The sequence below is a fragment of the Parasteatoda tepidariorum genome, chromosome 5 (assembly GCF_982258835.1).
Source record: "Parasteatoda tepidariorum strain Cologne lab strain chromosome 5, Ptep-v5.0, whole genome shotgun sequence".
NCBI classification, from domain to species: Eukaryota; Metazoa; Arthropoda; class Arachnida; order Araneae; family Theridiidae; genus Parasteatoda; species Parasteatoda tepidariorum.
In genome coordinates this window covers 96,502,048-96,526,453 of record NC_141759.1, presented here as the reverse complement: position 1 = coordinate 96,526,453, position 24,406 = coordinate 96,502,048, and the positions used below count along the sequence as shown (strand labels likewise).

Here is a 24,406-nt window from a genome sequence, read left to right as displayed (position 1 = left end):
ATCATAATAATAATTTTAATTAATTTAATTAATTATATTTAATATTTTTAATTACTGTAATTAATTATGGTACAATTGATTATTAATTAAATATAATTTATTTGTATTTGATTGCCCACTCACTAGAATGCCATGATATATTTTAAGTCTCTAATTGAAAATTCAGTTAAAAATGGAAAGATGTTAGCCATAAGGTAACCTCGACACTAACAATTTAAGAAATGGAAGACCGTAATTTAAAAATAGAAGATAAATAATTGTAACTCATTTAAAATTAAACTTTCATTACTCCAACATTTCATTCTATGGAATAAATGAAATATACTTTGTCATGACCTATTAGAGTGCCTATTTTTTAAACCTCAACGCATCGCATTAAAACTGGCAGAGCAACAGCAATGCAATTGTTTTAGTTACAGGCCCACAGGGCGAATAAATAAAAGAAATGGTGATTAAAAAAATTGTCAACCAGTCGCCAATTTTTTCGTTGGAAGTGCAGTGCGAAGTGTGCGCATTTTATTGTTGTTTTATTTTAATAAATTTGGAAATTATTCTGAATGTTTCGTAATGTTCAAAAAATTACTTTACTTTACGCTTGTTTTTCATTTTTTCTTCATTTTAGTAACGAACCTTGAAATGCTTGCCATAATTTTTTAAGTTAATTTTAATTTTTTTTTCTCATTAGTAATATTTTACCATAATTAATGAGAAACATTTTAAGGGAAGTGACTGACATTATTAATGTTATCATTTTTATTAATTGTTTACAATTTTTAATTTGTGAAAAAAGTGGCCACTATTGACTCACCATTACTCAGTTACAAAGATTCTTAATTTTGCCTTATAAGTTATGTTTGTAAAATATTAAAAAGACCGACATTTCGTTATGCTATCCTTTGGGTTATTACTTTTTTACTATTTTAACTTTCCCTACCGAGGATATTTGATGATTCATCCACTAGCTGCTTTTACTCGATTAATTCAATGTAACACAAAAAGTATTATCTATAAATATACTTTCCCGAAAGCCTTTTCAAGGATTTCGCACTTGAATGTTATTATATTTTTTCAAGTAATGTGTTGTCTTGGTAACGACACTCAATAACAGTAGTTGCTTTACCACCTGATTTCATTCGATTGCTAACCAAACAGGTGTATGAGTTTCTTCGAAGCACTCAACGTCATTAAAAAGTAACTCACATACGAATCTATTAATCAAAATTTTTTTTGAAATTTTCGCTAACTTGACAATATGACGAATAGTGCTTATGGGAAATAATTTTTCAATGTCATGAATAGTAATTTATTATAACGAATAATGACTTGTCTAATATAATGGATAAGTGAATAATCGTCTTATGCAAAAATGTGTTTTAAACTGATACATAATATTTAACATGAAAGTATTAAATAATGATCTTGTAACCTAAAATAACGTTTAGAAATCAATTAATTATTACTGATGTTATAAATCAGCTGTTTTTATTTTATTTCATTCTTTGTTTAAGTTAGTATTATGAAATAATAATTATTTGAATTCTAGTTTATGCGAATCCTACCTAAGCTGAACTTTAGGAGGATAAGATACAGCTGTTAAGCTTATAAATTAGCTGTTTTCATTTTATTTCACAGTCATTGTTAGTGTTTTAAAATAATTATTTGAGTTCTAGATTATGTAAATCCTACCTAAATTCACATTTAGAAGGATAACATACAGCTATTAAACTTATAACTCAGTTGCTTTAATTTTATTTCATATGTTGCATTAGTATTGTAAAATAATAATTATTTGAATACTAACTTATGCAAATTTAACCTAAGCTCTACTTTTGGAATATAAGATACAGCTTCAAAGCTTATAAATCAGCTGCTTTTATTTAATTTTATTTGTTGCATAAGTTAGTATTATGAAATAATAATTATTTGAATTCTAGTTCATGCGAATCATACCTAAGCTCAACTTTAGGAGGATAAGATACAGCTGTTGAGCTTATAATTAGCTGCTTTCTTTTTATTTCATTTGTTGCTAAAGTTAGTGTTGTAAAATAATAATTTTTTGAAATTCTAGATTATGTAAATCCTACCTAAATTCACATTTAGGAGGATTATGAGGATAAGATACAGCTATTAAACTTATAACCCAGTTGCTTTGATTTTATTTCATATGTTGCATTAGTATTGTAAAATAATAATTATTTGAATTCTAACTTATGCAAATTTAACCTAAGCTCTACTTCAGGAATATAAGATACAGCTGCAAAGCTTATAAATCAGCTGCTTTTATTTTATTTTATTTGTTGCATAAGTTAGTATTATAAAATAATAATTATTTGAATTCTAGCTTATGCGAATCCTACCTAAGCTTAACTTTAGGTGGATAAGATACAGCTGCTAAGCTTATAATTAGCTGTTTTCATTTTATTTCATTCGTTGCCGAAATTAGTATTGTAAAACAATAATTATTTAAATTCTAAATTACGTAAATCTTACCTAAAGTCATATTTAGAAGAATGAGATACAGCTATTAAGCTCTGCTGTTTTCCTTTTATTTCATTCGTTGCTAAGTTTAGTATTATAAAATAATAATTATTTGAATTCTAGCTCATGCGAATCCTACCTAAGCTCAACTTTAGGAGGATAAGATACAGCTGTTAAGCTTATAAATTAGCTGTTTTCATTTTATTTCATTCGCTGCTGAAATTAGTATTGTAAAACAATAATTATTTAAATTCTAGATTATGTAAGTCCTACCTAAATTCATATTTAGAAGGATAAGATACAGCTATTAAGCTCTGCTGTTTTCCTTTTATTTCATTTGTTGCTAAGTTTAGCATTGTAAAATAATAATTATTTGAATTCTAGCTTATACTAATTTAACCTAAGCTCTACTTTAGGAGTATAAGATACAGCTGCAAAGTTTATAAATTAGCTGTTTTCATTTTATTTCATTAGTTCCAAAGTTAGTATTGTAAAATAATAATTATTTGAATTCTAACTTATGCGAATATTAAATAAGCTCAACTTTAGGAGGGTAAGATATAGCTGTCTTTATTTTATATCATTCTTGCTAAAGTTAGTATTATGATATGATAACCATTTGAATTCCGGCTTATGCAAATCCTATCTAAGTTCAACTTCAGGAAGTTAAAGATACAGCTCTTAAGATTATAAATCAGCTGCTTTCATTTTATTTCATTAATTACTAAAATTAGAATAACAAAATAATAATTATTTGAACTCTAGCTAATGCGAGTCCTATCTAAGCTCAACTTTAAGAGGATTTGGTTCAGGATGGTACAGAAAAATGGGAAATTGTGAAGTAATGTAATATTCACGAATAAACACAGGAAAAACTTTTTTATTGAGGAAAATGTAAACAGTACTTAATCACATAATCACAAATCAGCGAAAATCCTTCCTTTATCCTTCAATATTAACTTTTTTTTGTTACCGTCATAATTCATTGTTCTTTAAAATACAGAATTTTATATACCACCTATTAAAACGTAAATTTTACAGCAAAAACTATTAAATAACTTTATCGATTAAAATTTTGTTTAAAAATGCAATTGTAAATGAAAAGTCGTTGTAAAGGTTTTGAGAGTGTACTAACACCCCCCCCCCCCAAGATTTAAGATCAAGATCCCTCCCAAATATTGTTAAAAACTTCAACAGAAATCTCGTTTTAAACTTAATTTATTACGTTTTATGACCACGTTAATTTGTCGTTTTAAATTCGAACGGAAGTGCGATTACAGAATTTTATGCATTTATATTCAAATCATTTTTTTCAACATTTGCTCTGAAACACATAAAATTAAAATTTTATTTAATATGATTTATAATATGAAACATTATGTGATTATATAGTATAATAATTAATCATAAAATAGCAATTATGAAAGGAATAAAAATAAATTTTAATTGGTTTCATAAAAAAATCATAAATTTATTTTCCCAAGCGTTTGACTTACTTCAAAACATTGAAACCATTATTAATTTCATTTTTCACGTAACATTAAAATTTATTTGATTATATAATATGATAATCATTCATAAAATAATAATAATGAAAAATAAACAATATAAAATAATAATCTGAACTATGAAAAATAACTTTTCCAAAATAGTTAATTCGTTTCCAAACATTAATTTTATTACTTCATATCCCATTAAAATTGATGTTACTATATAATATGATAATCAATAATAAAATAATAAGGATGAAAAGGACAAAGAATATAGAAATAACTTTTTCAAAACATTTAATTAGTTGAAAAACATAAAAACCATGTTTAATTTCCTTTCTTAATGTAATATTAAAGTTGAAGTGACTATATAATATGATAATCAATTATGTAATAACGATGAACAATATAAAAATAACTTCGTTCAAAACATTTAATTTGTTTCCAGACATCAATATTATGATTAATTAATTATCACAATGAATATAAATAATTCCACATAAAAATGTTTTATTCGCGATATTTAACTTTGCTCATTTACACACAAAAGTAATTTATTCTTCCTTCTCTTTGAATTCGATGGTTACTAGTGATAGCAAATGTGATGTGAATACATAATATGATAATTAAATATACATAAATGAACAATTATGATAAAAAGTAATAAGTATTATGAAGTGAAGAATTACGTTTTTTTTATCAAAACATTTAATTTTGTTTCGAAACTTTAAATAATCATGAATTTTATTTTTGCTTATGATATGAAAAATAATGCAATTTTATAATATGCTAATCAATCATAAAATAATAATTATGATAAAAATATTTTTTTTCTTCAAAAAATTAAATGTTTGGAGAAAAGTTTCAAAACATTTAATTTATTTCGAAACATTAAAATCATCATGAATTTTACTGTTGTGTATGATATGAAGCATGATGTGATTTTATAATATGTTAATCCAATCATAAAATAATTAATTATGAGGAAGAAAAAAAAACAAATTATTGTTATAATTTTGTTCCAAGTATTAAATGTTTAGAAAAAAATTCAAAACAAAATTTGTTTAAAAATGTTAAAATCATGATTAATTTTATTACTCTTGATATAGCATGTGATGTGACCATATGTAATACATCAATTCATAAAATAACAAGTATTGAATTAAAATAAAAAAAATGCTTATTAAAAGTTTAATAAAAATAAAATGGTAAGTTGCAGGCAAAGTTCACGTCATTGTTCTCAGCACATATATACATCCCGTCATTTCGAAGAAAAGTTTACCTATATACTGCGCCATTCGCTTTTGTCTGAAGGTTATCAAAATACTTTTATTTATTTTACTGCAAATATTTTTCAGTGATTGAAACAATAAATGCTCACCGTTCGAAACTGGACTCAACAGTTCAAACGATTCAAACCTTGAGAGTGACGTCATACTTGCAGGTAGAAATGATGAACAAATGATTACGTCATTATTTCTCAAACGATAAAAATACCTGACGAGATAAAAAGCAGTTCAATTTCCGGTAAAAGTTGGATGCTGCGTTCTGCCTTGAATAAATTATTCGAATTCTCCGATAAAAGCTAGATTTATATGAATAGGTTATCATTTATTCACAGATTATAAATCTAGACGCCAAGGTCTGGAGCATTTTTCGTAAACTTTAATAGGTGACTGGACTTCGCAAACCAGCCGACCCAATTCCCACAATTCCATAGCTAAATTTGATGCATTTGAATCTGATTTAGTGTCTGAAAAATATATATTTAGAATTTAGATTTTTTTTAAAAATTTAACTAGAAGAAAAAAAAAATTGTTTATTGTTCCTGTGAACAATTCAATTTTCACAAAGATCTTTGACAATTTCACATTTTTTTTTCGAAAAAGAATTGTATATTTAGGACACATATTTCTCATCGTGTTCTATTTTAGAAAATTTTTCTGTGTTACTTTTATCCTAATAAAATTTCAATTCTCCTTCCCATGAGAATAGATATTCATATATATTTTTATTTAGATACATTTTTATTTATATATTTATATATATTTACATATATATATTTACATATATATATTTATATATATCATTTCGAATAGTCTTGAATGAAAAAAAATCGTAAGGTTTTTTATTTTTCGCATTAGCACATCATTCTGTATGAATTTAAAAAGGAACTGGCAGTGATTTACTGAAAACAAGCAAAAGTTTCTTGTTTTAGCTTTCACTGTGCTGTAAACTAATCAAGCAGTTAAATTGTGTATCGAAATATGTATTCTTTAAATTACAATTAATGTTTTTCTTTCAATAAAAATATTTTACATATTAATAAAAGTATAAACCATCAAACATTTTGATTTTATTTTAAATAAACTCTCGAAAAAATTGGACATTGATATTTTAGAACATTTCTAAAAATAGATGTTTGAGAAATTAAAGTTAAACCATTATTGGGATTATTTTCTTTAAAGTTTACAAAATATGAACTATGAATCCTAGGTCCCGTAAATCCTGTGACCCAACTTGAAGTCTAGCTCTAGAATATACGTACAAAAAATTTTTTAAGTGAGCAGACACGCATACACAAATTTGAGTAGTTTAAAATCTTTCTATTATCCAATGAGGGTGTTAAAGACTTAAATCAAGTGATAAAAAACTGCCCTTTAAACTTATCGAATTTATAAATAAAAAAGCTTTCATTTTATTTAATTAAAGTAAATAAGCAATGAATAAAAAATCTTTATACATATTTCTCTTACACGGCACCAAAAAAAAGCCTCATTACAATTCCCCGAATGGCAACGTTAGAAAATTGACCAATGATTGCTGCTAAAAATGTCACATGGCAAATGTCACATGAGGTGGCTCAACATATAGCGCTTTTAAAAACGGAAACAATAACAAAAGTGAGCATTATCAGGTTGTTCAATTCAGATTCATGCCCTAAAGACATGATAATATTTAATTTAAACTGGCTCAACATATAGCGCTTTTAAAAACGGAAACAATAACCAGAGTGAGCATTATCAGGTTGTTCAATTCAGATTCATGCCCTAAAAACATGATAATATTTAATTTAAACTCAATTAGGAATTAATTAGGCTGGTCTTCTCCATGACTATAAATAAGTCACAAGGTCAGACTTTTGAGAAAATCAGTTTAGTATTGACTAAACAAGTTTTTAGTCATGGACAACTTTATGTTGGCCTGTCAAGAGTTAAGTCATTTGACAGCCTTTCAGTAATTGCTCCAAGATGCCAAATCTATAATTGTGTTTTCAAAGAAATTCTAAATGCTTAGTGTTAATTTCTTGGAGCTTTGCAGAAAAAAATGTTTTTTGGAAAAAATTTAATTGAAACTTCTATTGGCAGTAGGCAAGGGGAACTGCTAAAAGCAGAACTCCCCGATTAGAAATGCAGCATGGCGACCTCCACGTGGTATTTCTCGGGTAATGCTAACAGCCATGCATAACAGCCATGTCCTTATTTTGTTCTAAAATGTTATGTATTTTATCACAAATGTTAATTAATATAGAAATTGATTTCAATAATGCTGATCACCAAAAAATATTTCATTTGGCGATGAAACAAATTTTTGTGTTCTTGAAAATGAAAGATTTTCTGAGTATTATTATCTCACAAGGAAGAGTTAGGGTTTAAAGTTTATATTTTTTAATAATAAAATTTTTTTCTAAAACTTTCAGAATTTCTAGCATTAACTAATTTATTATACACATTTAGTTGAATTTAGGTGAGTAACTGCAATATCTGATAATTTATTTTGCTAATATGTTTCTCATTTAGCTAATGTTTTGATTTTTTCACCATGTACAATCTAAATAGCTAATATACTTTTTTAAAAGCCAATAAGAACATTGATAGAATTCTTCTACATAAGTACAATACAATGTCTTTGATGATAAAATACTATGTCTTTGGTGATAATATACTATGTCCTTGTGCTAGAACATTGTGTTCATTGGCGAGCGAGCGCAGCGAGCCATGGTTCACGGCGTGAACCACATAGGATTGCGTAGCAATTCTCGGGGGTTGGCGAGCGTTAGCGAACAGGGGGCGGAGCCTCCTAGTATGTCATAATTTATCATGCTTTTCAAGAGATTTGAAGCAACGGTATAAAAAAAACGTGACACTTTAAAAGAAATTAAATAATTTAATTTTCTTTTAAAATACGTTTGCAAAATATTTATATAAATATTCAGACTACTATGAAGGGAAAAAAATACAGACAGTTTTTAAATATCGGAATATATAAAAAGAAACAATAATAATTTTTTTTTAGTTTGTTATTGTAAGTATGTATGAAAATTTCCCATTTCAGAACTTAAAATTTTTATTTCTATGAGTCTAATAAGACATTTTTTAAACTTATAAACGAAACAATATTACTTTCTAATAATGTATACTTAAACGCAAAATTAAGTATACATAAATGTATACTTAAACGTAAGTGAGACGCATAAGACAATTATCTGTAAAACTATGTAAATTAACACTTACTACAGATAATAATTTTACCTTTAATAATTTTAAAAATCTTTAATATTTGATATTTTAACACAATGATTGATTCAGTTTAAAAAAATATTATTTAAGTTTAAAAAAAAATCCGATTTCCTTATAAAGAAATCATGTTCCTTTTTTACACATTGTAACTCAACCCTTCAATTATATTTAATATTTTTACTCAATTTCAATAATTCAATTTTAAAAAAAATCCGATTTAAATACAAAAAAAATTTAAAAAATCAGATTTTAACTTTTAAAAAAATCATTTTGTTTTTACACCCTACTTCCCTTACAAATGATGTTTTTACTCAATGCTTCAAAAGAACATTTATTTAAAAATAAATAAATTTAATTAAAAATTTATTTAATTAAAAAGAACATTTCATTTATATAAAAAAAGAAAAATATATTTTGCACTCTAAATTCCACCTCTTCTATTGTATTTGTTACTTTTATCCATTAATTTTGCGTAAAAAGAAAATCGGCCTTAAATATTAATACTTCTTCTTCTTAGACACTACAGGCGGTTACCGGCAATCAGTTTACCCCATGTAGACCTATTCGATGCCATGTTTCTCCATCTGTTAACTCCCAAGTCCTTTAACCACTTCTCAACTCTATACAACCATCTTATTCTAGGTCTTCCTCTTTTTCTTTTTCCCTCTGGTGTTTGGAAGGTTATTTGTTTAACAAGATTTTCATCGCTATATTGGAAAACATGTCCTAGCTACCTTATTTGAGAAACCTTGAACATTTTTAGTATGTTAGGTTCTTCGTATTTTACTACTACTAATAATAATGAAATTAAATAAAATAAAAAATAAGAACATTCTTTTCTCTTTTTTTACGTCTTGGTTTCTACCCATTCCCCTGTAAATGATATTTTTTACTCAATTAGATTTAAAAAAATTTGATTAAAATAAAATTAAACAAAAAATCTGATTTTAATAAAATAAATAAATAAATAATATTTCTTCTTGCATTTTGGCTACAATCCCTTCTCTTGTATTTGATATTTTTCTCATTAATTCGATTTAAAAAAAATCTGCTTTAAATGAGAAGAATATCTGATTCTAATAAAAAGTATATACTTTAGTACTGTCATGAATATACACTTTTTGTTATACCCTCGCTCCAACTCGACCCCACCATAGAGCACAAAGTAAGTTAGTCTTTTTGGGTTTCGATTTGTTTTTCCCCACCCTCCTTTTTCTAGTGTACCATCCTGTTTCAGTTTCCGATTTCTAGAAATTATTTATATTTAGCTAGTTTCTCATTTACTTTCAAGAAAAATATAATAAGGTACAATCTGTATTTCAATTTCAAAAATTTAAAGTATGTAATGCATATAATCTATTTTGTTTAATATTTAAGGACCAAAAATGTGACTTCTTACTTATAATAATAGCAATCTATCAGAACACACATTAAAAGTATTTAGTGGAGTGTGATTATCTCATTCCTAACAATGTTCAGCAAAAGGCTATCGTCTTAAAAAAATAAAGTAATAAAATTGTGACTATTCTGGCTTTCTTTATTTTATTTCATTGGAGAACTAATTCTTTAACTTACAACAACCATAAAAATGACACAGTGAGTTATTTTAAATAAAGAACAACATTAATATAACCTTTAAGAGTTACGTATCAAAATTAGCAATTTTTTTCATTTCAACTAAAAAATATTTCCCATATTTATAAATTATTAGTATTCTAATCCTTATTTTTTGATTATCTAATTGAGATATTTTAACAACAAACAACGTATAAGTAATCTGAGCCTACAAAACTGTTCATTATTTCCAATAAATCCCTCGTTCTCCCCCCTCTTTTTTTCTGCTCTTTTTTTTTTAAAAGAAATACACAAACTATAGTAAACTCTCTCATGAAATTTGCCAAAAACTTTTTTCACGACCAAACCTTAGAGCAAAAATGAACGAAAGCAGCTTAACAAACAACAGCTTTTAGAATATTACATTGGCATACATACTTTGCTTACCTTTAATGTGAAATTAAAATACAGAGGTATATTGAACTTAATGATAGGTAGTGTAGATATAACTGACTTGCTAAACTTATAGTTATTCGATGAGCCGATTATTTAATCGATATATGCTTAATTTAATTGCTATCAAACTAGCAATTTAAATAGTTTAGATAAATAATCTGAAGAAAAAAAACGAAAAAAATTAGATAAAGTAAGAAAATAAATTGCCTTATTTTTTTACTTTTGCCAACACTTTTGTTATTTATTATTTATTTTTTTATTTTATTATTACTTTTTTATAATAAGAATCCTGTTGAATTTAACAAAGTATTTAAATTATAACCTTAGTTTTATTCACAGAAGTATGACTTAGTTTAGACAGAGTTTAGAAGTAAATATACATTATTCCAATTATGTATAATTCCTATCATGTTTTAGTTTTTAATAGGACATAACGACTATCGACACCATAGACTTTGAAAATAACCTTTTTGGAAATTGATAAGATTTAAAACTGATAAACAAGGTGAGAGAATGTTTTTTTGGTGCTTCATATCATTTAGTAGTAAATTAATAAATAATATACTCTTTTAAAAAAAAAGATAATCTTGCCAGATAATCATCTATTTTTTTTTTTTTTTCGTTTTGACAATTTTAAGAGATTATTAACATAAATGTGTATCCATACTGTTATATGTGAGTAAACATTCATTACAAATTATCTAGTAAAGGATAATCTTTCCATATTATGAACGATAATTCATAGCAAGTTTATCAATATGTGATGATAATTTTATCATATAATCCTTTATCCTTCATTCATGAATTTGTACTATGTATGACGGCGGTTCATATCATTTGATGATAAAAATGAATTAGTAATTTACATCAATGAGGAAAAGATAACAAGAATCTTACCAGATAATCATCTATTCTTCTTTCATATTGATATCCCCGTTGCACTTTGGTGGCATTTAATGCATGAGTTATATGAAGTGCACTAGCATCGAATCGTCCGGCCATACTATGTTGATTTCTGATATCCGGCTCATGTGTTCGCGGTGAAGATAAAGCACTCTTAATGCCCAAGGCATCCGCATCAAATGTACCTTTCCCAAAACCACGAATTTGGTCGTTGACAAGATGGTTTGTTTTTGGTACACTTAAGGCAGCTTTAATACCAACAGACGAACCATCCAGATGTCCTGGGCCAGTTTTTGGCATGTGGCTCTGACAATACACTTCCTTGTCATCTTGGTCCTGCTGATTGTTGTAGTAGGTCCTCAACGTAAGTTTAGTGCCACAGACGAGGCATTTGAAGCATCCTTGATGGAAGAAGGTGAAGTCCTTCAGCGGACCAACTTTGTCCACTTGGTACACGGTTTGTCCACAGCGTAGGCAGCTGTTTTCGTATCTATTCATGCTGCTAGAGTTAGAGAAGGAAACTTCACTTAAAACCACCATTCATACTTTTAAAAAACCAATTGAATTTCTTATAGATACCTGTTGCTTTGTATGGAATGGCAACACTTATTCGATTCCGATCAAAAATACTTTAAATTCTGCAAACGATTATTATCCTTTAATTAATCTCTATCACGCAGACGATATTTTTGGAATTATTTTCAGTCACGCAAATGATTTTCTCACTTCAGAATATACTAAATCTTCAGACTTTATAACAGCATCTCTCATCGAATGATTTCGCAATTTTTTTTCACGAATAAATAATCATTTTATCAAAAACTAGTGCTGGTGGAAACACCGCAAGTTTACTTAAATGTGCAGGTAGAACGGAAGAAAAAAGCATCCATTATGGCCGACAGCCTCTCTGACGAATGTGGGATGATCGTTGAAGCGTATCTCGCTTTGCATGGAACTTTGAAACTAGTTGGCCGAGCCCAAGGCCTTTTTTCACATCCCACTTAGGTTGAGGTGGGTGGGCAGAGCGCCATCTGGTCACAGGTAAGCAGGTAGGTGGCTGGCGATTTCTGTTTTCTTCACAGGTAAGCAGAAAAGATCCGTAGAATGTTTCCCAATTAGGTTAAACGTGGATGAAAAAGAGAAGGGAATTCTTACGTCACCGTCTATGCAATTGAGGAAATAATAGGGATGAACTGAAGGCGAGAAATAATAAATATTTTTTTGTTCTTCAATATCTGATCAATTATTTGTTACCCTTTGTTTCTAGAACTGTTAACTTTTAATTTTAATAGTTTTTTTTGAAATTGTAAATTAAATCAATTGTCTTTGAGGTTTTTGTTCTGAATGAATGAACTTCTTTCATATTATAATTCGTATAAATCTCATCTTATATTAAACTTCTTCAGTCTTGTTAATTTTTTCACCCGACATCATTATTATTATTGAAAACTTCCCGGATCACTATTTTAAATCTTTTTAAAATTATTAGAATCATTTAATCAAAAATATATATGTTCTTTTTACTTTTTTTTTTGTTTCCTAACAATTGGGATTTTTTTTTAACATAAAATATTTTAACTATCGAATATCATAGTTTAAAGGTCATTCCAACACTATTAACATTTCCTTATCAGAAAATAAATTACATTTCCAAGAAAAAAGTGTAATTGTCTCATTCTTTTGTAATCCTAAATTGCATAAAATTTTTAAAAAGAATTAAGTACGTAGAATTAAAATCTAAACAATATTAAAACAGTTATTATTCACTTTTTAACTAAATGTATTTTTATTAAGAACTTTAACACGCAAGACAAACACATTAATTAAATTTTCTTTCCTATGCCGCAATATTATTTTAAATTTTGAGGTTATCAATGTTTCAAGTTTCTTTAAAATTTTCTGAAGAGTTCAATATGAAACATATGTATTTCTACGTTTTAAGAAACTAGGATTTTTAATAAACAAAAATTAGTTCGAATATTAAATCCATTCTATAGTTAACTAAAATGCATTCTGTTGTCAGAAGGATTAATTAAATTTTTGTTGACAAGAAGTAAATTGTCTCATTATTTTAGACTCACAAAGCGTTTAAATATATAAATAAAAATTTGAATAATTAGAATTCAAGCGATATTTTTCATTTAATGCAAAATGAAATTCTTTAAAAATTTAATGCACAGCATGTTTTGTTATTTTTTTTCCAGCGACATTTTTTGTGAGCAAAAAGTAAATTGTCTTAATGTCTCCAAACTTACTTATCGCTTTAAACTCATAAGTTAAATTTTGAAAAATTAAAATTTAGACAATATAAAAAAGTTATTGTTCTTTTAATAAATTCCCTTTACAAATTTTCAATACAACATATTTTGTTTATTTTTTTAAATTTTTCTTGTAAAAATTATGACCACTTCCCTACAAGCTATATAGCTAAAATCTCATCTGCAGCCTAATAACAACACAAGTTTTAATCGTTTCCTGGCCACAGCAAGTAGAATTTATCTTCAACATTATAGACAAGATGAACTTATCGTCAATAAAAATTACGACTACTTTCAAACAAACTAGAGAGCTAAGATTTCATCTGCAGCTGCATATCTATTGTTTACACAAGTCTCAATCGTTTCCTTACCGTTGCAAGTAGAATGGATGATTACATTATCGCCTATGAGAAATTATCAATCAAAATTACGAAGATTTTCCAACAAATCTAATTAAATCTCATGTGGATCTATGTGCAGGGAGACAATATAAGTTTTAATTGTTTTCTAAGCACTGCAAGTAGGATTTATTATCAACATTATCGACAATATGAATTTATCGTCAATTAATTACGACCACTTTCCAACAGACTAGAGAGCCTAAGATTTCATATACAGCTGCATATCTAAGCTTCAACAGTTTAATGACTATTGCAAGAAGAATAAATGTTTACATTACCGCCTATGAGAACTTATCAAAATTATGACGGCTTTCCAACAAACTAGAGAGTTAAAATATCATATGAAACTCTGCGCATTATGACATGGAAGTTTCAATCGCTCTCTGACCACTGATTATGGAATTTATAATCAACATTATCGTCAGTAAGACTTTATCTCCAAATAAAATTACGACAACTTCTCTCAAACTAGAAAGTTAAAATCACATTTGCAGCTCCATGGTTAAGGACAACACAAGATTTAATCATTTTCTGACCATTGCAAAACTTTATCGTCACATCGCCGACGATAATTTATCGTTAATCAGTATTATCATTACTTTAAAACAAATTAGAGAGTAAAAAATTCATCTATGTATGGTGACAATATAAGTTTTTTAAAGTATAAATTACCGGTAATGAGAATTTATCATCAATCAAAATTAGGACAACTTTTCAACAAACTGGAGAGCTAAAATCTACAGCTTCAAGCCTAATAACAATACGAATTTGGAATGCCAGTCATTTTCTGATTACTGCAAGCAGAATTTGTAAAATATTATCGCCAATGGGAACTTATCATGAATCTAAATTTTGACTACTTTTAGACAAGCAGGAATGTTCAAATTTTAATTTAGAGCTTTGTGCTGGATAGCAATAAGAGTTTAAATCATTTTTCAAAATTTAACGGCGAATAATGTAATATTTAACGCCAAATAGAATATATTTTTAATAACTAGAGTATTTCAAATTCAATTGAGGTTCCGTGACAAATGATTGATTATAGAAGTTGTAAATGTTTTTGAATAATTCAAGCAAACTTTATCGCCAATTTAAATTTCGTCCACTATCGAACCTAAACAAGTGTTCATGAAATTAGAAGAAAATAATGAAATAAAATAAAAATTTAAAAAACTAGATTTTTTAAGTAAACTAGAAAGGGGAAAATCATTTTACTTTTGTCATATTTTGAACGAAAAACGGAGGGCACATCATTCTAGTCATAAACTTCTACCTATACCGAATATTCCCCTCATGTCTTTCGAAAGTGAAGGGCCATGTATTTTACTTATAAAGACTGAAAAAAATAAAACATTTTCCCCATTTAAATTTACACAAGAAAAAAAAAACTTTTTTTAAATTTCTCTTTCCTCTTAATATTTTTAATGGGTACTTTATTCTTTGTTTAATTTTCATTATTTAATATTTATTCATAAAACTATGTATTTATTTTAAAAACTATAGTCAAAAACTAGATGTTTTATAAAAACTAATAGCTAAAGTGTGTTATATTAATGCATGCAAACTTTGATTCTTAACAAAAGGTCAAAACAAAAGAAATTTAATTAATTTTCAACTATTGCGTGTTCGGTATAGTGTGTTTCCCATCTTCGAGAAATAATTGTTGTCAGAAATATGTTCTATTAGTTCATTAAAAAAAATTTTCTTCACAAATTGAAGAGTATAATCATAATTAAATTATTCTTTTATGATAAATTGACTTGTCTACCGCTCCATACATCACACCTCTTCATTTATTTAGGCAAATCAATGTATGGCATTTAGCCAAAATTATTCGCATTTCAGGTTTCAAATTTTTTTGTCAAACAGTTCATGAATTAAATTTGCATTTCCTTCTGAATTTTAAATTTTTAAAGCTTATTTGAGATTTCTGTCTGTGAAAAAGAAGCAAAACGTCATTCAGATCTTTTAGTGGAGATCCTTTTGAAATTATTTGGAATGTTTTAAATTTGTGCAATTTGGAAAACGTTTATGATATATATAAGATAAATTTATTACTTTTTACGCTTTCTTAACATTGGCATCAGCATTAGTAAAAACTACATCGCATATTGCTTTATAATAATAAATATTTCGGTAGCAGCATCTCCAAAAACAATCCCTATATTATTGTGATGCCACAATAGTCATTACATATTTTCTAGTTTTAAAAATTTCTCTAATGTCTTAAACTTATTTTTTTTTATCTTTCTTAACCAATGTTTAACCCTTTCCTTACGGTAAACCACGTTGTACCATCGCATGTGGTCCACATGTTGTACCAGCCGTAAGCAAAGGGTTAATTAAATTAAACCAATTATTTTATTTATTAGGAAAACAAAAATCTTTTTATTCTTAATTTCTTGCCACAAATATGTTTCAGTTACATGGTTATAAAACCCCGCTATAGTGAACCTTCAACGGACCGAAATTTCGGTTCACTATAACCGGGAGTTCACTATATCCGTTGCGCAGGGAATTTCACTAAGGGTTCCCAAACTCCTCCCTTTTATTACATTATATTCATATAAATGACTGAAAAATATTATGTAGTAGCAAAAAATGTGTTATTTTTCATCACTCTTCGTCTTGCGTACAAATAAAAATTTGTAATCTCTAGCTGATAAGCAATCCTCAACATTAGATATGGAAACACTTCCCGACTCTCAGATAATTTTTCCTGAATTTCTGTTATTCCGCTTTTTAAACCTGTCAAACCTGCCATTCGAGCACATAAAAGTATATAGATGGTTTTAAAAATCGGTATATGTATCTATTTTGAAGTACAAATTTCAAAATTATTACAAAGAAAATGGGGGGGGGGGGAATCAGTCGAAGACAGAAAAAAGTTCATTATATCCAACTTCCTCACTTTTTTGGTTCACTATATCCACTAAAAATAACATTATACGAGTATAGCAAGGCACGGGACCGAGCATTTCGTTCACTATATCCGGGAGTTCACTATAAGCCGTGTTCACTATAGGGTTTGACTGTACTAATTCTCACAGTCTTGTTGGCGATTCTTGATCGCCAAAGTATTATCAAAACTAATATTGATTATGGGGGGTTGGCTTTATTTTTGGCTGTGTTATCTTTCGAAAAATCACCAACTTTGGATCTCTTCCATGGTCCTAACTGTCCGTTGGGAACAATTCCATCACTTTTTAATTTGACTTTTGATTAGGCAGGTCATGGGGGATTTATCTCCCATGGCCTGTCCTGATTAATATTATTATGCAAAATTTATTAGACTTAGTAAGTCTTATGGATAGAATTATAATTTGTATCTCGAGCTCCGCAAATACTACTAAATAAAAGTTTTATTATGATTACGATCCAGTTTTCATCTTCAACTGTCATATTTCCTTATCCTATTTTTCATCACAATCTTCAATTAGTCAATTAAAACATACAACTTCCAAACGCACCTAATTTTCCGCCAATATAATCATAAGTTGAGGATGTTTACTGCAAACTTTTTTAATATTTCTTGTTCCCATTTTGTGGCTACCATTTCCAAAACAATCTCTATTTCATAAGTTGAGGATGTTTACTGTAAAACTTTTTTGATATCACTTGCTCTTATTTTGAGGCATTGTAAATAAATGGAGTAAAAAACAAAAGTAAATTATTTTTAGAAACGCTTAAATTACAGGGATTTTAAATTTATAATCACAATTCATTGTGACATCATTTATAATCACAATTCACAAACTCAAATTCACAATTTTTTTTCAAAAATTTTTTTTTTTGTGCACCTTAATTCATTTGTAAATTGAATGTAATTTCCATATGGAAACCGAAGCACGAAAGCTAATGAAACAACAAAATGAAATAAGAGACGTTTGGCAAAAATATGCGCGGCAACAATTTTAAAAATAACTTAGCCACAAACTATACTAAATTCATACCTTTGTAATAAGGCAAAATAAGACTCTCTCACCAAAAACAGAATATATAGTTATATATTAATTCATCATTAATATATAACTATATATTCTGTTACATTAATTCATTTATCATTGGATAGAATTCCAGCAGTATTTCGAGACTCCTTCGCCATAGGAAAATGAAATAGCCTTATACATAAGGCTTATACTTATTGTTAACTATTCCTACCTTCTTGCTGTAAGGAATTTTCTGAACTTCAATGGGACAAATAACTTAAATATTTTAAAAGTTATCAAACTTTTTTAAAAATCAACAATTTGGTGCTGTTTTTCTAGCCAGAAAAAATTATCAAAATCAATGAACAGTTCTTAATTCTTAAAAATTTTATGAGTCTCAGATATAGCTGAATTGGAAAAACTTAAAAATTTGTTCATAAACGTCTTTTTTCATAAAATTTTTAGTTTCCTTTATGTTAAAGCTTAGGTTTAGTTTCAGAATTATGGGGAAATTCCGAATTATTTATTACCCCAATGGGTGGCGAGCGCTCTATCTCCTGAGCCACACCGTTTCGCTGAGGACTATTTTATTTAATATCCGTCGTTGAACAGCCGACCCAATTTTGGGTTTACGACTTCTAATGTTCAGCTACGTAGCTTTGTAATTTTGAACCCAATCCAGAAGACAAGGGAACTCCTGTATCGAGTATTGGGAGAAATTTGCCTTCGTGGAGGACTTTTTGACGGAGCTAACCCGCATTTGCGTTACATGAAGAACCACGAGAACCTCCCACGATTAGCCTGACTTTAAAGGGACTCTAACCCATGATCCGTCTACCACTGAGGATATCTCACGCCAGTACTGTGGTCGTTGCAAGCTGGATGAGGATTCGTATCAACCAGCCATCGCCGGGATTCGAACCCAGTTCACCTCATTGGAAGGCGAACACTCTACCCCCTGAGGACTATTTGCTCGCTGAGGACTATTTGTGGCAATCTAGTCAGGAATGTCGGTGGCACAATGCGATCATACCATTGATAAAATAAAATGGGGTCTCTGAGTTCGATCCTAGCAGCCGACTAACTAAACGACGTATATAAGCAGCGAAGTGCGCGATAAATTAGTCGCGGTAGAAAGTCCTCTCGTTAATTAAGGGGGGGGGGAGTTTTAAGAGAGGGATACCAGCTCAGGCATTTCCACGTCGCTTGACCGTGGTCAAAATTACGTAAAATTCCTATGAAGTCCGCAAGCAAAAGTTTAAGATGTTTCAGCAAAAGTTTTTAAGTTGTTCTAATTATTATATTCTGCAGGAAAAAAAAATTGTCGGAATTCTCCTATAATTTATGCTGATTTACTTTCAGAACTATGAAGAATATCTGATTGTGCGTTTTTCCTATTCGATATTAGTATTATTGAATTAAATGTGAGTACAAGATAAATAGACATTGTACGTGAATATTTAAAACTGAGGCTAAATGAAACATGAGAAATAATCAAAAAATGTAAGTCATTTATTGTAAGAATAAATTTCCAAATAAGTTCGTAATAAATTTACAAATTCGTGAAAACATATTTTCAATTATGGTATAAATAATAATGTAAAATAGTAAACTATTCTTCCATATTTGTATCATCAGCATTGATGCATTCGTAGTAATCATTTTTTGCGAACAAAAGTTATCGTTCTCAGTTAATTATCTCAGACACGTGACCAAGTTCTCAGTTATTCCAGTTATTTTTCTCAGAGTCTTAGCTTCCTTCAGATGTTTCGTTTTCTTTTCGTTCTTCGAAAATATCTGAAATACAAATTTTTTTTCGTAGTTACAAAAAATTTATAAATATATATATAAAAAAATAAGCAGTTTTTAAAATATGAGTATTTAATTCCTATCGATTCCATGCCATTAGTGTCTATGCAGATTGGCGAAATCATTTATCGAGACACGCCATACTTCCAATAAAGATGATTATCTTTTGCATATAAGTCTCATTCGAGCAAAATATCTTGTTAAAAAGTATGAAGTTTTTGTAATTTTAAAACACTAAAAAATAAAATAAATTTAGCGTTTATAAAGTGTGATTGCAATAACGAAAGTTTAATAAATAAATAACTACAACATTTAAAAGTTATGAGCATTTTATACCTGCTGTTTTCAAGCTAATGATATCTTTGTAAGGATGTCAGATTGTTCTATCGAAGACACGTTGTACTTCGTTTAAAGATGTCCATCTTTTGCACTTGAGATTTTCTTTTGGATACTGAATTCTATTTATAGTCCTTTCTATAGATTCTTTTTTTCCTTTTCATTCTATGAAAACATCTGTGTAGAAATATATAAAGTTTTTTTTTTAAATAATTAAAATTTAATGAATAAATATACTGACAGTTAAAAATTATGAGTATTTAATACCTGCTGTTTTCAAGATAATGATGTCTAGGTAAGAAAGTTAGTTTGTCCTATCATTTATCAAGACACATCATACTTCATTTAAGGATGTCCATCACTTGCACATGAGATTTTCTTTCTTTGGATACTGAATTCTACTTATAGTCCTTTCTACAGATTCTTTTTTTTCCTTTCATTCTATGGAATTCATACTTCATTTAAGGATGTCCATCTTTTGCACTTAAGATTTTTTTTGGACACTGAATTCTATTTATAGTCCTTTCTACAGATTCTGTTTTTTCCTTTTAGTTCTATGAAAACATCTGTCAGAAAATAGACAATTTTTTATTAGCAATAACAAATATTTAATGAATAAATATAAAGAACATATATAATTAATGAGTGTTTAGTACCTGTCTTTTCACGCTAACGATGTTTTTCTAAGGAAATCTTTTGGGCCAATGATCTATCGAGACGCGCCATGTTTTCTTTAAAGATTTCCATCTCTTTTGCACAAAATATTCTATTCAGCTGCGTGAACACTCCTTGCATTTTCACTGACTAAAAATGTTTGCTAAGTTCTTTAACGCTTCACAATACAGATAAACTGTCTTCGGAAAATTTCTGATATCAAATCAGTAATGCAAGTCAGAGCTTGTATGAATCGCAAGTCAGAGCTTGTATGAATTTTCCTTAAAACTCAAAAGGTTTTTTCTTTCCTTTAAATTTAACTCATTGCACCTTTTATTTAAAGTCATCATTTCAACTTCATACAAGAGTTCATTCTTTGACCAATCATCTACTAAGAAGCATAATACATTGATTAGTCCATAACTGTACAATTCCATAGATTCCATAACAGCTTTTCTTTTTCAGAAAGTTCAAAACTTTATATTCATTACGTTTTTCATTACTTTGCCTCAAATTCTGGCTATAATATGCAATCCAATTTCTTTAAATTTCGATGCTAAGACCAGTATTCCGTTTAAAATGAAGTCTACCATATGTTTCATCAACCACCATTGAATCATCTTTACTTCATGAAAAAGAGCAGGGCCAGTGAAATATATCTGTCATCGTCATTGAGTAAATTCATGTTCAGAATGCTTAACTATATATTTTTTTCTATTTCAAATTTTTTTTTTTTTTTTTTTTTTTTTTTTTTTTTTTTTTTGGAAACCCTATGTTGACACACCACTTAATCATTACGAAGACCACGCAATGATAGCAATTTTCATTTCAACCTCAAACTACTTAAAACTAAATCGAAGTATACGATTTTTGCAGGCATTCAATTTCCTCCGTACCCAACTCATAAAAGTATCGTCTCGAATCGTGTTGTTATTACTCGTGGAGATGTGCACAGGCGAATCATCATCCACGGTTATTGATTTCGGACTGCTAGTAGTTTGGGTACAGTTAGAAATCGTGATCTTTTTAGGAACAGGTGTTTTTCTCTCTGCAAATTCGTCGATTTTCAATTGCATCTTCATTTTCCGAACCTTCCGTTCCAATGCTACATTTTTATGTTCCCACTCTTCGACTTTCTCTTTTAACTCCTCTATTTTTCTCGCCGATACCTTTATTACCATACCACGATACCACTCCTCGCATTCAGTGTTAGCTCTCTTAGCATTAAGTGGCTCAACACTCTCATCAGCTTCGCGTTTCACACCCTGATTTATGTTCACGCTTATCATTCGTGGCTCTTCTGTGTTAGGGTTACCAAAATTTATCCACTTTGGATGTGGCCCTGCTCCGATTCGGCTACCACTCTTAAAAAAGCAGTGGTCAGCTGCCTTTGTGGCGTTCCACCTCTCTCTCCGATCGGGCATCAGAAAAGTGTGGATAAAATTCAAAGCAAGTTTCACTTGCCCGTCTGAAATGCCCGTTTCAGAGAACATTCCACGAATGGAACTCTTGAAAAATTCTCCCTAAATAAGAAAAAAACAGCAATTAATTTTTAATCATGAATAACCTTTTAGAAGTTAAAAAAACATTTGTAAATTGCCTTCATGTTATTAAAAAATTTTGATCCTGCCTACAAATATTTGGATATCTTTCTTTAACACATGGCTTGCCCGTCTAACCAAACTGTAAATAACTACAAACTAAATTTGCAAATATTAGACAGATTTTGCTAGTTTTTGAAAAGGTTTAGCATGACATATCTATAAAAAGTGGTGAAATATATAGGCCTACAAATTGTTTAGAATTAGTGGTGGATAAAAATCTACTAAATGGAATTTATTAAACCAAGAATCACAATGAATAAACTACCACTTGAAAATATTCATTCGCTGTCCGAAGCAAGTTGGCATCTCTGTGTATATAAATAAAATTATTTTTGTGTGTTCTAAAGTGCATTAATTTCTTCAAACCATTTTAGTAACAATAATAAAATAATTAAAAATTTACTCGAATTATGTGTTTCTAATAATCTTGGCTTCACCGGTGATCCCCGTGGCGCTACGAACAAAATCAGTGCCGGTCACCGGTGACCCCCATGGCATTCAACGTGTTAAACAATGACAAGACTTAAGAGAAACTTCAAAAATTGTTTTACGAAGATTTGAAAAAGAGTCTGCACTGTACAAAATTCCAGATCTAATTACGATAAAAAAATTACTTGCTCTCAGGGTGTAGGTTTCTTTTATCATAAAATTTATTTCTACCGGTACAAAATATTTAATATACCGTAATTTTACAGTAATAATTACCTTAAAATCACTGAATACCTTTAATTAAATAACTATTGCTGCAAAAATTACAGTATAGATGGATTTTGGAAAAAATGGATTTTATAGTAAACTGTATGATGCACACAAAGTGCCGGTTCTTCATACCGGAATTTTGGATGGTGTAGGCATTTGATAATTATTCGTAGCATTTTAAAGTTCTATATTTTTTTCTGACGATTTGGAAAGTATAACGGTACTGCATAAGTGATTACTAAGTAATGCAAATACAGATTATTTTTTAAAAATGTTACTTACCACGTTTTAGTAAGTAAAATAGATGTTTTAAACTAAACAAAAAAAAAAAACATTTGGCTTGACATTGTTCCACACTGAATCCTACCTTTGTATTATTGTATTCATTTTCTCCAAGGAAAGAAATAGCACATTTATATTCAGAATTGATTTTGATCCTTTTTTCTTTTTTGTGTGTGTAAACAGTTATTTTATACAAAAAAGCTTAAAAAATTATTCTTGTCTAAAAAAATATAGTTATTATAACTTTTAAAGTTTGATTTCTATTATAAAAAGCTTGTATAATTATATTTCGATCAAAATACAATAAATATGCTTTGAGTCTGTTGAGGTTTTCAATTTAGCTGTGTACTGTAGAAAAAAAGGTTTTAGTAAACTGAATATAGTGTTGCTTGGATTACCAGAAGTAATCATTCAACCTAATTAATTTAGTGCTTTATTAACACGTCGAATACCATGGGGGTCACCGGTGACCGGTGAAGCCAAAATTATTAAAAACACATAATTCGAGTTAATTTTTAATTTTTTAATATTATTTTCGTTACTAAAATGATTTGAAGAAATTAATGCAATACAGAACACACAAAAAATAATTTTATTTATGTACACAGTGATGCCAACTTGCTCCGGACAGCGAATAAATATTTTCAAGTGGTAGTTTATTAATTGTGATTCTTGGTTCAATAAATTCAATTTAGTAAATTTTCATCCATCACTATTTCAAAGCAATTTGTAGGCTTATATATTTCACCACTTTTTTCAGATATGTCATGCTAAACCTTTTGATAAAACTAAAATCTGTCTAATGTTTGCAAATTTAAATTTGTAGTTATTAACCGTTTGGCCAGACGGGCAAGCCATGTAAAATTAACCTGGCATTCAATGTGTTAAAATGATTGAATAAAAATCTTAATAAATATGAACCTACCTGAAGGATGTTAAACAGGGCTGGATAAACATCCATTTCCCAATTTCCCGCGTTGGCTGATGTTCCAAGAAGAGCTTGGTTGGTAAATAGCTCCAGAACCATCATGCC

General features: G+C 28.7%; 1 protein-coding gene across 1 annotated transcript in view; it reads right to left on the bottom strand.

Moving 5' to 3' along the window:
- Positions 1 to 12,366, bottom strand: part of Hil (peptidase hillarin) — a 67,019-nt gene extending 54,653 nt beyond the window's left edge. The window contains exon 1 of the mRNA XM_087164577.1: positions 11,396 to 12,366. Within this exon, the coding sequence (XP_087020703.1) occupies positions 11,396 to 11,941 (546 nt within the window). The 5' untranslated portion in view covers positions 11,942 to 12,366. The remainder of the gene's footprint in view (positions 1 to 11,395) is intronic.
- Positions 12,367 to 24,406: the final 12,040 nt, after the last annotated feature.